The following is a 15,904-nucleotide window of genomic DNA, read 5'->3' as shown; positions in this document are numbered from 1 at the left end:
ATGGTTGTATTCCAATAAAACTTTATTAACAAAAATAGATTGCAGGTCACATTTGACCCACAGACTGTACTTAGCGAACTCCCGGTCTAAAACATCCTACAAAATTATATTCCACAGAGTGTACTGTGGCCCTCATGAGAGAAACAGCAAATTAATAAACCTATTACAACTCAGGAGTCCTGGTGTGGCACTGAGGATAAGAAGCACTGGACTACTAACCACAAGGTCACTTTAAACCCACCAGCTACTCCTTGGAAACCCTATGCAAGGATGCTATTAGTTGGACCAACTTAACAGAATGGAACAGCAACAACATTGTGATTAAGCACCATTGAGTTGGTTCTGACTCATAGCAACCCTCTGTACAACAGAATGAAATTCCACCTGGTCCTGCGCCATTCTTCCAATCGCTGCTACACTTGAGCCCATTGTTGCTGCCACTGTGCCAATCCATCTCTTTGGAGGGCTTCCTCTTTTTCTCTGACTTTCCACTTTGTCAAGCATGATGTCCTTCTCCAGGGACTGGTCCCTCCTGATAATATATCTGAAGTATGAGAAGCGAAATCTGGCCATCTTGGCTTCTAAGGAGCATTTTGGCTGTACTTCTTCCAACTGAGATTTGTTTGTTCTTCTGGCAGTCCATGGTACCTTTAATATTCTTCTCCAATACCATAACTAAAATGCATCAGTTCTTCTATGGTCTTCCTTATTCATTGTCCAACTTTCACATGCATATGAAGCTATTGGAAATAACCATGGCTTGTGTCAGGAGCACCTTAGTTCTCAAACTGACATCTTTGCTCTTGAACACTTCAAAGAGGTCTTGTGCAGCAGATTTGTCTAATGCAGTACATTGTTTGATATCTTGACTGCTGCTTCCATGATGTTGATGGTGGATCCTAGCAAAATAAAGTCTTTGACAACGTCAGTCTTTTCTCCGTTTATCACGATGTTATTTATTGCTCCAGTGGTGAGGATTTTTGCTTTCTTTATAGAAATCTATGTGACTTTGTTTAACCCAACATATATTAGCACCACAGAACTTTTTTTTTTTTTTTTTAATGTAATCACTATACACTTTTTTAATATAAGGGTTCACCATAGATGGCCCTGCTGGCATTCAAAATACCAGTGGCATAGCTTCCAGCATCACAGCAACATGCAAGCCACCACAGTACAACAAACTGACAGCCAAGTGGTGAAACACCAACATAATAAGTATAAATAATTATAAATTGTAAAAGAACATTGAGAGAAAGTTCTGTGGGGTGAATAATGGGAAATCTCATTTAGATCATGGCAGTTCCGTACACAATGGAATGAAACACCACCCACTCTTGCATCCTCCTCCTCAGTTGTGTGTGGGACGTTTGTGAGCCATAGGATCTTCACTGACTGATGTTTGAAAGGCCTCTCTTCCTAGTCTGGAAGCTCCTCTGAAGCACTTCAGCATCCTAGCAATACGAAAACCTCCACCTGATATGAATGGTGCTTGGGCATAAGGTCCTTTGGCTGGGAATTAAACCTGGCTCTCCTGCATGAAAGGCAAGGGCACTGGCTTGATGGCAGCTAACAACACAATAGCCTTGTAGATAAGGAAGACAGTCTTCCTGAGCAGATGACATTCAGGCTGATATCTGAAGAATGAACAGAAAGGAAATTGTGATGCAGACAGTTGAGGGAGCGTTCCAGTCAAGTAACAGCCAGAGAGAAAGTACCTTGGAGTATGTATTGTAAGACCCAACATGTCACGTGCCAGTTGACATCTGCTTTCACCAGTTAAGCTCCCTAGCCCAACGGAAGCCTGTCTTCACCTGCTAGTTTTCCCTATCAGCTGGACCAACTACATGCCAACCAATCTTCAACCTAACAAGTTTCACTTCCATGATAGTCGTACAAGCCAAGTACATCCTCCTGCAGGAAACAGGGGCACCCCACCCTCCTGTAACTGCAAAGCCTGCCACCCACAGCCTCTCCCAGTTCACTCTGATGTCAAGTGCAACTCCCATGTGGCCCTGAATGGCATGCAGTGTCTTCCTTCCCTGAAGCTTTGTGCGTATGTGATTAATAAACAGCTGCCCATATCATCTGACCAATGGCAAGTATTGAATATTAATCATTCCCAGAACCCTAAAGTGAGATTCCCTGCCTTACCCACAAGTGAAGAGGAGGTGGACAAAACAGGAGGTAGAAGAAAATCAGTGCGAATGGATTGCAGTATGTAGAGAAAGAGTGCCCTGTGCTGGTGTCAGGGGACAGAGAGGAGCCAACTGTTTCGGGGTTTCCCTGGATGGATAGGGTAAGAAGTTGGCACTGCCCTCTAAGCACCATGGGAAGCCACTGAAGGATTTTAAACAATGGAATGCTGCCATTCATGGTTTTTAAAGATCTCTCCAGTTGGTATGTGAGAAATTAACTGAAAAGGGACCATGAATGAAAGAGGAACAACCAATCAGTAGTCAGCCCGAGAGCTTCATTTCCTTTGCTTCATTCCATAACTGGAACTAGGGTTGGAGCAATGTGGCTAGAAAGTCATAGAAAGATTTGAAATATGCTTTGAAATTCTTATCAACTGAACTTAGTGATAGTGTGGTTTATAGGGGAATAGACAAAGGAATGAGTCAAAGATGACCCTTGAGTATCTAGCTTAATGTTGTTAAGGTGACGTCAAGTCATTTTCAACTCATAGTGACCCTGTATGGGGTTTCTGAGGAGCAACTGATGGGTTTGAACTACCCACCTTGCAGTTAGCAGTCCAGTGCTTATCCTACAGTGTCACTTGACAGTATCATTTTAGAGATGGAGAAAGAATAATACCCAAACAACCCAAACCTGCTGCCTTCCAGTTGATTCTGACTCACAGAGACCTTGTTGAACAAAGTAGAACTGTCCCACAGGGTTTCCAAGGTTCTGAATCTTTACAGAAGCAGATGACCACATCTTTCTCCCATGGAACAGCTGGTTGGGTCAAACCGCCAACCTTTTCGTTAGCCTCTAAACACTTAACCACTGTACTACTATCAGGGCTCCTTGAAGAAGGGATATGTTGAGTTTTGAATTGTGTTAAGTCTGAGATAGCTGTGAAACATACAGGTAGAGTTATCAGAAAGGCAACTGGAGATCAAATCTGGAAATAAAGATTTGGTAGTCATCAGTGTGACTCAGCGGCACTTACCAACAGCAGCAAGTGTGTAGATCAGCCTCTCTTAATAAAACTTGCTGAGATGACAGGAATGTTTCTATCTTTGCCATCCAATATGATAACTCACCAGATGTGTGGTTATTGAGCACATGAAATGGGGTGGCTGTGAATAAAGAGCTGAACTTTTTCATATTCATTTCCATTTAAATAATTTCATGCAAAAAGTGACTCATGTATTGAAGAGTACAGTTATGGGTGGTATGGTATTTAAAGCCATGAGAATGCAGGAGACCACCTAGGCCCTAGGGGAGGTATAGAAAGAGTTGCCAGAGAGCAAACCTTGAGGACTCCAGTGATAGTGTGGTTTATAGGGGTTTGTTGTCTGGGTAGAGGACGATGGCCCAGCAAAGGTGGCTAAGAAGGAGCTAAGAGTAGAAGAAAAAAACTGAAACTGTGCCTCTCATAGACTCCGGGGGGGCATGGCAGACAATGCAGACTGTTGGTTGTGCCCACACATGGGCACATCTGGCACCTGGCAATGATGTCAGATGTTCATTTTCTCCCCACCTCCTGATTTCTCAGCCTCAGCCTTTTCCATGTGATGTTATAAAGCTTATTGAGTAAATAATGTGTGCATAAAACAATTTGAAATAATCAGAAGACCCTACTAAAACTTAGTAAATCTAAGAGCTTCCATACACGCTCTCTAAAGCAGGTATCTTTCTGAGAGCATGGGATGTTTGTCTCAAGTTACGTAAACAGACCCAAGCTCTTTGGCAAGACAATCTGTTGGGAAATAATGAGCCTGAAAGTGTTTGCTTTTACACATTGTGCCATGAGCATTGCTGATAACCAAAACCTTATGGTCTTGCTCTGGATCCCCACCAACACCACAGATTGACTCACAACTGCCCTGTGATCTGACTGGCCATCTTCTAAAAATATGGAACCATGCAGGAAAAAAAATAGGACATCCCAGCTCATTCATTTTCTGTTGTCCTTATAGTCTGGGGCCCCTACTTCCTTCAGAGAGGGCTGAATTTCTGCCCTCTAATCTGTGATGATAATGTCATCAGGAAGCACATGAGTCAGATTGTGAAAGACTGCCGGTCTCTGATGAGATTAGCTATCTAGAATTCAATATCTGGAACTTTTTCATTTTAAGATCTGTTTGACTCTTACAGCCTTCCGTCAAACTAGATTTGTATCCTGGAGCCTAGGACTCTGTTGCTAGTTACTTCTCACCCACGTGCTCTCTGTGCCCCATGCTGCCTGCTCTCTGAATGGGGTGGCAGGGGCTACAGCAACAGTGGATAAATACTCTTATGTGTGAAGAGTGTGCCCTGGGACTACTGACATCACAATGCCTGATGAGAGAGAGCCATTTCTGTTGTAGTTGTTGGTGAGGGTTTTCAAAATAGTGTGTCAGCACCGGGAAATCGACATGTGTCTAAAACTCAGAGGGATATCTTATTCAGGAAAGAACAGGATCAAGGCAGGGAAGCTTTGTCTAAGAGATACATATTTGTAGTTGACTTTCAAAGGGAACAAGCTAATTTAAATGAAAGGTACACCTGAGACTTCTTTAGGCTAAGTGAATACCAGGTCTGGCCCAAGCCAAAAGCCTTGTTCTGTTCAGCACTCAATGGATGTGCACACATATTTAAAAGGGCAGTGTGAGATGTCTGTAGTGTTTGTGAAAACCTATTAAAATCAAAATCTTAAATTATATAATATGTTATTGTTGAGTGCCGTCAAGTCGGTTCCGACCCATAGCAACCCAAATAGGGTTCTCAAACACCAGCTGGTAAGCTTGAACCGCCGATCTTGTGGTTTAAACCAACTTTGCAGTCCAGTGCCATACCAGGACTCCAGTATACAGGATGTTGTTGTTAAGTGCTGTCGAGTTGGTTCCAACCCATAGCGACCCCGTATAGGGTTTCTGAAGAGCAATTGGTGAGCTTGAACCGCTGACCCTGCAATTCAAATGACTTTGCAGTCCAGTGCATTAACCCACATTATTGTTGTTGTTAAGTGCCACCCAGTCAGCTCCAACCCATAGTGACCCTGTATAGGGTTTCCGAGGCTGTAAATCTTTATGTGAGCAGAAAGCCTCCTCTTTCTCCCATGGAATAACTGGTAGATTCAAACTGCTAACTTTGCAGTTGGACAGCCCAACGCATAACCCACTACACTACCCACAGTTCCTTTAATCTCACCTAAATGAAAGTAATTGCACCAAGTAAGTTCAACATCTATATGAAATAGGAATTTTCTGATGAAACTAACAAAAATGTCTTCTTTGACATTAAAGAAAGATACAATCACAGGATGTGAGTCAATGGAAGATTTTGGTGTTTTTCCAGTTAAAGGATAGCATATTCATTTGTCACCCTATGGAACTCTTCCACTTAGCCTAAGTAGGATCCAGTGATGAAGCAAGAAATGGTCAGGTCAGTAACTGAAATGAAATACTAATGTGAGAGGAGAAACTCTGGTATCGGTATTCCGCCCATCAGTTTTGGTACTACATTCTACAGTTCTCCACTAGTGGCAACCCCAGGAGCCAGGTGAAAGGCAGAGTTCCACCATGGGTTAGAGACTGGAGAATTTCCTAGAACCAAAAGGGCCCTGGTCTCTAACTCATCCTCCACCCAGGGCAGAAGGGAAGCAGTAACTGAGTGTCTCCTGATGTCCTGTCCTGTATGTGCAGAACTGTAGCCAGCCGAAGCTTCCAGCAAGCTCCCAACAGGCTTGGTGAGACCCCCACAGAGTTTTAGGCATACTGCCAACTCTTCTGTCCACCATCCACCACTGATGTTGCCCGTCTAGCCTTCTGCAAGGAGGTATAATAGTGTTGTAGTGAGAGAGAGTGGTGGTGCTTAGTCCTATTAATGTGTTGCTGCTTCCAAAATACATAAAAACCATTTTCTTGTGTGTGTAGTATGTTCTTTGTTATACTTTATATTATTTTGAAGTATTTTGAGACTATTTTGAAACAGTTCTTCAGCTTGTACTATTTCTTCTTTCTTCAATCTCTGCTTAGAAAACAGCAGTAGAATCATTAGAATCCCCAGGTCTTGGGGAATTCTGTGTAAAGCACTTGGTTTCGAAATGTCTTTTCTTTGAGCCTTACTAGTAATCAAAGAATGTAAATTAAAACACCACAGTCTGTCATATTTGGCAGATAATTTTTAATATTATATTAGTTTGTGCAGATAAGGATACAAGAAAACTGGCTGGAATTTCAAATTGGTATAACATTTTAGAAAGCAATTTAGCAGTGTTATTGTTAAGGGCCGTTGAGTTGGTTCTGACTTGTAGTGACCCTGGATAGTGGCTGGTAGGTTTGAACCACCGACCTTGCACTTAGCACCCCAGTACTTATCCCACAGTACCACACCATGACTTTAACATTACATCTGGAAAAACATGTTAAACTCAAAATATAAAAATTATACAGTATAGCTCTTGATAGCTCAGAGATTCAGAAATCATGACCTGGTCTAGCCTAGATGGAAGTAATTCCACCAAATAAGTTCAACATCTGTATGAAATAGGTTATTTCTGATGAGACTAACAAAAATGTCGTCTATGACATTAAAGAAAGATACAATCACAGGATGTGAGTCAATGGAAGATTTGGGTGTTTTTCAGTTAAAGGGTAGCACATTCGTTTGGCATCCTATGGGACTCTTCCACTTAGCCTAACTAGGATGGAGTGGTAAATAGTCAGGTCAGTGACCCTAAAAATGTTTGTATCTTGACTTCTGGAATTATGGTTGCCTAAAAACTGACTTTCGAAGGCACTTCACAACAACAACAACAACAAAAACTGACTTACCGACACCCTTATACCCAAAATTAACAAAAAAATAATCATAAAATCAAGATCAAAGGAATCATTAGCACCAAAAGAGATTTTTGGTGCTAGTTTGGATTAAATTGAGAAGGAAGTCAGGAGTCAATTCATACCTGGTGGTGGTGGTGGTTATGTGCCGTGGATTCGGTTCTGACTCATAGCAACCCTGTACAGGGTTTCCGAGGCTGTAAATCTTTACGAGGGTAGAAAGCCTCATCTTCCTCCCGCGGAGCAGATGGTAGTTTCGAACTGCTGACGTTGTAGTTTGCAGCCCAATTCACAACCACTTCGCTACCAGAGCTCCTTAATTCATAACTAGCCTCCCCAAAAAGCAGAATGCACCCACCCCTTACTTATCCGCATAGTTAGGTCCCAAAGACTAAGGTTCTCTGAGAAAATCAGTGTGAGGCAAAAATGAAGGATGACCGCATCAGATCACAAAATAATAAGTACATGACTGTCAGATCAGACCACTGAGAATCATGCCCTAGTCAAGTTGATCCATGACCATCACAGCAGGCATGCCTCTTAGCTAGCATCTCAAAATTCATTAGGTCAGACGTAGGTTGTTAATGAGAAAATAGTCAGATAATAGATTTTTTTACAATTGTAAATATGAAATACCAGATAATAAGGTAAGTGTGGAATGTTGCTGTTGTCGAGTCAGTTCCAACTCATAGTGACCCCGTGTAGGATTTCTGAGGAGCAGCTGGTGGGTTGGAACTGCTGGCTTTACAATTAGTAGTCCAGTGCTTATCCTACAGTACCACACGAGGACTCCAAGTGAGTACTGTGTGTGTTATTAAATGCCTCAGAGTTGTTTCCAATTCATAGTGACCCTGCATAGTGCATATACAGGTATAGGGAGGGTTTCCAGGAGTCCTGGTGTGGCGCTGTGGGCTAATGTGTCAGACTGCAAAGTCATTTGAACTGCAAGGTCAGTGGTTCAAACTCACCAGCTGCTCCTTGGAAACCCTATACAGGGTCACTATGGGTCAGAATCAACTCGACAGCACTTAACAACAACAACGTAGGGTTTCCAAGGAAGGGCTGATGAGCTTGAACCACCAGCCTTGTGGTTCAAACTAACCTGGCAGTCCAGCACATTAGCCAGCAGAGCTCCGAGGTGCAGTGTTACAGAAAGAAGTGCAGAGATTCCATCATCCCCATTAACAGCCCATTAATTTAGAGTAAGTGGTTATTCAGTTCTAAATGTTACCTTCCATGCAGGGGTTCAATTCCTGGTTAATGCAATTCATGTACAACCACCACCCACCCGTCAATGGAGTGTCTTATTGTCTAGTGCTGGTATAACTGAAATATCCCAAGTCATAGCTTTAACAAACAGTCTTTCTTTCTTTCTTTCTTCTTTTCTTTCTTTCCTTCTTCCTTTTCTTTATGCTTTCTCTTCTTTCTTTTCTTTCTTTCTTTCTTGGCTAGAAGTCCAAATTCAGTGTGCCAGTTGTAGTCTTTCTCTCTCTTTTGGCTCTGGAGGAAGGTCTGTTTCCTGGCTTCTTGGAGATTTCCATGTGGCTTGGCAGTCTTCCCCATCTCTGTTTGCTTATTTGCTTGTTGAATCTTTTTTATATTTGCTAGCTTGCACTTGTTTTCTCCTTTACAATGCTATCTCAAAAGAGATTGACTCAAAGACTAGGGAACTCCTGAGCCTATGGACACTGACCTAGCCACAGAGGGTGGGGAGGCGTGTGTGTGTGTGTGTGTGTGTGTGTGTGCTAGAGCTGAGAGTGAAGCATCCAGCTGATATGAAGTGGGGGGAAGGCATGCAAGAACACCCAAACTTGCAGATAGAACCCATTTGACCTAGCTGCAATGGCTTGCTGATCAGAACTCGACTGGAGGAAGATAAAAAAGTTTGATACAGGAAGAAAGTGTAAATTACTACAAATTGATGAACTTGACCTTTACTTATGGATGTGGTGGTGGTGGTTATGTGTCATGGAGTCAGTTCTGACTCATAGTGACCCAGCACAGGGTTTCCGAGGCTATAAATATTTACGGGAGCAGAGAGCCTCATCTTTCTCCTGCGGAACAGCTGGTAGTTTCAAAACTGCTGACCTTGAGGTTCGCAGCCCAATTCGTAACCACTACGTACGCTACCAGATACCAACGAAGAGGGAAGTTTTCACATTAAAGATCTACGCTATCCCCTCAGTATACAGGGGTGATAGAGACAGGAACTTAGACATTAGCTACCTAAAATGGGGTTGGGGACGGACACGAAGTGGCTGGCTTACAAGTTTTCAAGAGGGAGTTTAGTTTCAGAGTATGTGAGGGAAGGTTGAATCCCCATTGAATAGTTCTCGTCTTGTCTAGATGGTTCTGGTAAAAAGAGATGAGGATAGGATTCTTTTGATTCAATGTGAGTAATTGTTACCATGACTAATTGCGATAGTCACAACTATAAAGGTAGAAGTTGTGTGTAACAAAAAGGGAGGCATAGTTAATCTCACATTCCAGGAACAGAGGACCCCAGGACCATCAAGAGGGAAGAGCATGAGCAGAATGTGAGATCCTAGCCAGAGAAGCAGTGACACCAGAGACAATGGCATGGAGAGAGAGCAGCTGAGGACTCTAAACTCATGGAAAGAAAAAGGCTATGTGCTGGCAGCCAGGAGGCAGGCTTGCAAAATGTGTACCTTGGTTTAAACAATTATATAGTCCTGCGTGGTTTTGTGTACATCCATAAAAAGAGGAAATAGAGACAAATACTGTTCATCAATAGCACATGGAGGGAATTGTAATCATTGCAATGAAACAATACAATTGATTGAGTGTAAAACCGATGTTCTCCCATGTAAACTGTCATTCAATTCACAATAGAAGTTTTGTTTTTTAAAAAAAGAGAGAGAGAGAGATTGGCTCAAGATTCACCCTACACTAATCCTGCCTCATTATCATAATCCCAAATGGGATTATAATATAACCACAGGTATTTGTTGTTGTTAAGTACCGAGGTGTTCCGAGGCTTTCCAACTCATAGTGACCCTGCACAGGGTTTCTGAGGCTGTAAATCTTTACGGGAGCAGAACGCCTCGTCTTTTTCCCGCGGAATCACTGGTAGTTTCAAACTGCTGACCTTGAGATTAGTAGCCCGATTCGTAACCACGGGCATGTTGTTGTTGTCAGGTGCCATCGAGTCGGAACCAACACATAGCAACCCCATGCACAGCAGAACGAAACAATGTCCGATCTTGGGCCAACCTCACTACCGCTGCCACACTTGAGTCCATCAGTGATGCCACCTGGCCAATCCATCTCGTTAGGGGTCTTCCTCTTTTTCTCTGACCCTCCACCTTACCTTCTCCAATGAATGTTTCCTCTGGACAATATGTCCAAAGTATGAGAGATGAAGCTTAGCCATTCTGGCCTCTAAGGAGCACTCTGGCTGCACTTCTTCCAAAACAGATCTATTGGTTCTTTTGGCAGTCCATGGCACTCTCAGTATTCTCCTCCAACACCACAACTCAAAGGCATCAATTCTTCTACAATCTTCCTTATTCACCGTCCAGCTTTCACATCCATATGAGGCTATTGAATAACCACGGGCATAGAGGTTAAGATTTACAACACATATCTTGTGGGGGACTTAATTAAATCCATATAGTTTGTACATTGCTATAATGCCAAGTAGGCTTCAGTGGAGCTTCAAGAACTAGGAAGAAGCCTTCTGAAATTCAGCCACTGATAACTCTGTGGAGCATAATGGTCTAATCCCCAGCCAATCATGGGAGTGGCAACGGACTGGGGAGTGTTCCTTCTGTTATGTATGGGATTGTCATAAACAGGGCAGGTAACAACAATTACAGATTTGAAGGAAGAGGGCTTGAGGATCCTTAGAAGCGAGAATGGTGAAGCTTCATCTCTCGTACTTAGGACATGTTGTTAGGAGGGACAAGATCACCACAGAGCCACAGACTAGAAAAAAGCATGTAGATAGCCATTTCTTATTGTCCTGGTTTCTACAGCAAAGACTTTGCTTTAGTGTATGGGCAAGGCCCTTGAATCTGTAGGCATCAAATATGAGGACAAAGACAGAAGGTATTAACAATGAGGGAAATGTGTACATGTATAAGTTATGTATAAAATTGTGAAATCCTACTTAGGAACATAAAACATATATAGAAAAACATTTGTTTCTAAGTTATACTTAGTTTACCAATTTAAATGTTTTATAGTCCTAATGGCATATTTTGAAATCAAAACAACACACCAACCATTAATCCCAAAGACAAAGAAATTAAAGATTTTTACTAATATTGCAGTCTGAAATTGATCAAGAATGTAATTAACATATGTTGATATTTACAATGCAAAAGCAGGAAACACGATAAGTAGTTGGAGTGACCTATTAATTAGAAATACCTTTTTTAACAACACAAACAGTGATTATACATGTGGACTGACTATACACATGGACCTCGCCAGATGAAATACACAGAAATCAAATGGGCTACATCTGTGGAAAGAGATGTTGAGAAAACTCAATATCATCAGTCAGAACAAAGCCAGAGACCTGCTACTGAGGATGTCTGTAGCCTAGAAACATTCTTTACAGACAATGGAGATAATCACCAAAGTAAAGACAAATTAAAACTGGTTCTCTTAAGGACCAGAATTGGAGAAAGCAGTCATTTTTCATTTGATTATATATAACTATGCGCATATATTACTTTGGTCAATATTTTGATACAGCCCGAGGACTTAACATCTGTTGCTATTCAACAGATTGTGTATGTCATAAGTCTTGGCAAAGTAAAATTTAAACGACAAAATGTATCTTTTGATAATTGAAATCAATCATTAATTCTTAATGGCATCTCTGACTGGTTCATCTTTTGTGAAAAATGGAAACTCCAGTTTGCATATTTGATTGAAATTTTACAGTGATAGATAATAAGAGTGTGTCAACTGGTGTGCTTTCCTAAACACCCCCCCAAAAAATAATTTTTTTTTTCAGTTGATAATTCCAGTTTCTGTCTTTTTCAACCTAGAAAAAGAATCTCTTGTTGGCATTTGAAGCAGCTGAAAGTGTAGGCATCAAACCAAGCCTGGTAAGTATCCTAATTTTTGTCCTTGTGATACTTTAATTACATGAGAAATAACTGCCATCTACTAAATAATTCTTACAGAATATAAAAGTCCATTTGCTGTTACTTATATGGTCCCTAATATGAAAGTACCCAGGTGGTCTAACCACAGGTTTTAGAGTTTTTTTCAATTAAGATCTCATTATGTGTGCATTTTAGTCCTGGAAACACATTGGACTAATTATTATTGTTCAAATCACCTAAAAAAAAAAAAAAAAAACACCTTAAAAACCTTGATTATGTTGTTGATCTCTCAAGAAAGAATGAGAAATAACCATATACCATAAACAAAACAAGAGGTGAAAATCAGAGGCCAAAGACATTAGCCGAGACTGTGGCAAGCCTAGAACTGGGGCTGGGGTGGAGATGGTGATGTGTTGTTAAGTGCTGTCAAGTCAGTTCCAACTCATAGTGACTCTGTATAGGGTTTCTGAGGCTGTAAATCACTTATTGTTTTTAGGTGCCATCGAGTGGGTACCAACTCATAACGACCCTCTGCACAACAGAACGAAACACTGCCCAGTCCTGGGCCAACCTCACAGTTGTTGCCATGCTTGAGCCCATTGACACCTCCACTTTGCCAATCCATCTCACTGGGGGTCTTCCTCTTTTTCTGTGTGAGCAGAAAGCCTCATCTTTCTCCTGTGGAGCCACTAGTGGACTCGAACTACTGACCTTGTCAATCAAAAACAATCCAGTGTTTATTGTACAGAGTCACTGTGCTCCCCAGAGATGGTTATATAGGGCTTTTAGTGAGTAGATGCCTAATGAGGATACGCCCCAAGGGCTACAGGCTTTATTTAATGCCCACACAGGAAGTAGAGACAAGACCCTGAGTTCCCATAACCAGAGCTTTAGTACTGAGGCCCCCTGCACAAAATGGAGGCTCAAAACATGCCGCTCTTCTTACTGAAAGGAGAAACAAAGAAACTTCATCTGCCATCCACAGAGGTGATAAGGAAACTTGTCTCTGCCTGGGATTTTTTTGTAATCAGAAAAAGAAAATTTCCTGTTAGAAAAGAAAACTGGTCCAGATGCAGTTTATAGTCCAAAATGATATTATCTGTGTTGCAGGATGCCCCTATTTTATACTGTCCCTGATGTAGCAATTCCTGGGCTGGTAGTACAATTGCTGCTGAAAATACACACAAAAGCAAATTTATAAAAGATGCAAGAAAATTAGCAGACAATACACAAGAGGATTTGTCGTTGTTAAATGCCGTCAAATCAGTTTTGACTTATAGTGTGATCCTGTATAAGTGTTCCATGTATAAGTTTCCCAAATCTTTGCGGGAACAGAAAGCTTCATCCTTCTCCCGCAGAACATCCTGCAGGTTCAAATTACAGACCTTGTGGTTGGCAATCCAGTGCTTATCATATGGAGTTATCTACTGTTTAAAAAAAAAAAAAAAAAAAACCAATTCCCTCCCTCCTACAGCACTGTCTGCTTCTCATTTGAGTTCAATGATTCATTGTAAAGATCATGCAGAACTCAGACACCATACTCACAATTATGGGTGTGATTAGGGAAGTTAATGTTGTTGTTGTTAAGTGGTATCGAATCAGTTCTGACCCACAGCAACCCTGTATAGGGTTTCCGAGGAGCGGCTGGTGCACTTGAACTGCTGACTTCGTAGTCCAGTACATTAGCCCACAGCATCACATGAGGTTACAATTCAGGGTCAGAAGTGTTCAGGGCACAGTTCCTCCAGTCAGGACCATCTCTCCTCTGCCATGCCCATATGCGGCCTCTCTCTGGCCCTTGGCCCCTTGTCCTGGCTTCTGCCGTGCTCCAGCAATGTAACAACACTATTTTCGGGCTGCTGATAACTGCCCACAGGACACACCACCCCACCAAAAGTCTAGCTTCGTGTAGGTCCCCAGTTAAGTGTCTGGAGGTACCTCACTCTGCAAGCAAGGCTCCTGTCAAAAGTCCCTCAGCTTTGCTTGCTCCATGGTCTGGGAGACCCACCACTCTGGCTTGCATTCAGGTTCTTGGTTCTGCTGCTGCTGCTCCCCTGTCTGTCTTCTGCTCATCTAGGGTCATGGCTTTCTGTTCCTGAGTTTTAGAGGTTAGTGCACAGGATCTCAGGGTCCAAAGGATGCACTCCACTCTTGGCTCTTCATCTTTTAAGGTAGTGAGATCGCCTATTCCTGCATCTGAGATGACTCATATTGTACCCACACTAGAATTACAAGTTTTTAAATCAAAGTGTCCCTGTTTACAGTCATCCACAGCTGAATCATACCATTTTATCAGTATATTCTCCTACCTGTTCTTACCTAGACCCATCAGGAAAAAGTGGTTTGGTGGAAGTTAACAAAGACCATGGCTAGTTGTTGTGTTTGTTAAGCGCCATCAAGTCAGTTCTAACTCATAGTGACCCCATCTATCCAATTTATGAAAACCTTACATGTACAGAGTGGAGCTGCATTCCATGGAGTTTTCAAGGTTCTGACCTTTCTGAAGCAGATCGCCAGGCCTCTCTTCTGAGGCACTTCTGGATGAGTTCAGTCAGCTTTCAGCTAGTAATCAAGCACTTAACTGTTTGCACCACAATTCAAACCCACCAGCCGCTCCTCAGAAACCTATAAAGGGTCACTCTGAGTCAAATCCAACTCTACAGCACTTAATACCTATAAAACAGTAAGAGTCTAGGAGCAGTAGAAAAAATATGGCAGGCTTTCTCCAGCAAGGATATAGAAAACTTGACAAGACTGATACAGAGGATGGTCCTGGAACTCCAGAGAAACGGATAGAAAAGTAGGTGCTTACTGAGAGAGAGTCGAATAGATGCAGCAAGAAACACAGTGGCTGATGATCTTCAGCGGTTGATGGAACCTGCTGCAGCCATCTTGAAAGTTCATGAACTTCTTTACTTTAGAGATAAGAAAGCATATTCGCATTACAGGAACCTACCTGACAAAGGTGCAACTTTTAACTAATTTTCTTTTTTCCTTGTTTTTACGACCAGGGTATAATCCCAGAGAATCTTCTACTTTTCAGGCGGTTAGAGGTTGTAAGTCGAGGGAGGAGTTATATACAATAATCCATTAGGGCAGGCTTTGATCCAACTCTTTAAAGTTGACCCTGGCCAACCCTGGACTGGCTTTCACTAGGAAAGGGGACTGAACGGATGCATGAGGTAGAAAAAAGAAATAAAAGGAAGAAGGAAAGGAGGCAGGCGATCTGTGCGGGCCCTCCAGACACAATTTGAACTTTCCCGGGCGGCTGTGAAGGCAAGAGGTCAGTAGGTGGCAGAGCACACCACCTATTGGCAGAGAAAAAGCTATTGGCTTCTAGTTTTCTTCTTTTTTCTTTGTTGTTGTTTTGTTTTGCCTTTTCTTTTTTTCTTTTCACTGTAAGGGCTATTTTGGGGTTTTTTTGTTTTTTTTTGTATGTTTTTGTTTGTTTGTATTACTTCTTGAATTACACAGCAGGAGACAGCAACTGTGGCCATACAGCCAAGCCTCAGATGCAAACTCTATAGCCCCATCAGTTGGGCAAGAGCCAGTACCAGCTGCTGTATATCACAACAGCAATGACAACCAACATCTGCTAAGCCCATTCTGAACTGAATTGTACAAACAGTGAACAGAGAAGCTCACCTCCTGATCACACCCACCAAGAGACAATTGGTTAGTGCCTAAGAATACACCAGTGTACATTCATCAACATACTACAAAAATAATAACACCAAGATTCCTAAAAAGCAGCAGAAAGTTTCTCTTCACACACAGAAACAAGACAAAATAGTTAAAACAAGTGACCAAGAGGAAGAACCAGAAAAT

General features: G+C 42.0%; 1 protein-coding gene across 1 annotated transcript in view; it reads left to right on the top strand.

Annotated features, from left to right (window-relative positions):
• Positions 1-15,904, top strand: part of SPECC1 (sperm antigen with calponin homology and coiled-coil domains 1) — a 309,636-nt gene that overhangs the window by 281,493 nt on the left and 12,239 nt on the right. Inside the window, exon 13 of the mRNA XM_006875909.1 lies at positions 12,017-12,076. Within this exon, the coding sequence (XP_006875971.1) occupies positions 12,017-12,076 (60 nt within the window). The remainder of the gene's footprint in view (positions 1-12,016; positions 12,077-15,904) is intronic.

Source organism: Chrysochloris asiatica, unplaced genomic scaffold, assembly GCF_000296735.1.
Source record: "Chrysochloris asiatica unplaced genomic scaffold, ChrAsi1.0 scaffold00346, whole genome shotgun sequence".
NCBI classification, from domain to species: domain Eukaryota; kingdom Metazoa; phylum Chordata; class Mammalia; order Afrosoricida; family Chrysochloridae; genus Chrysochloris; species Chrysochloris asiatica.
Note: the sequence above shows the minus strand (reverse complement) of the source record. Positions and strands in the feature narration are given on the sequence as shown.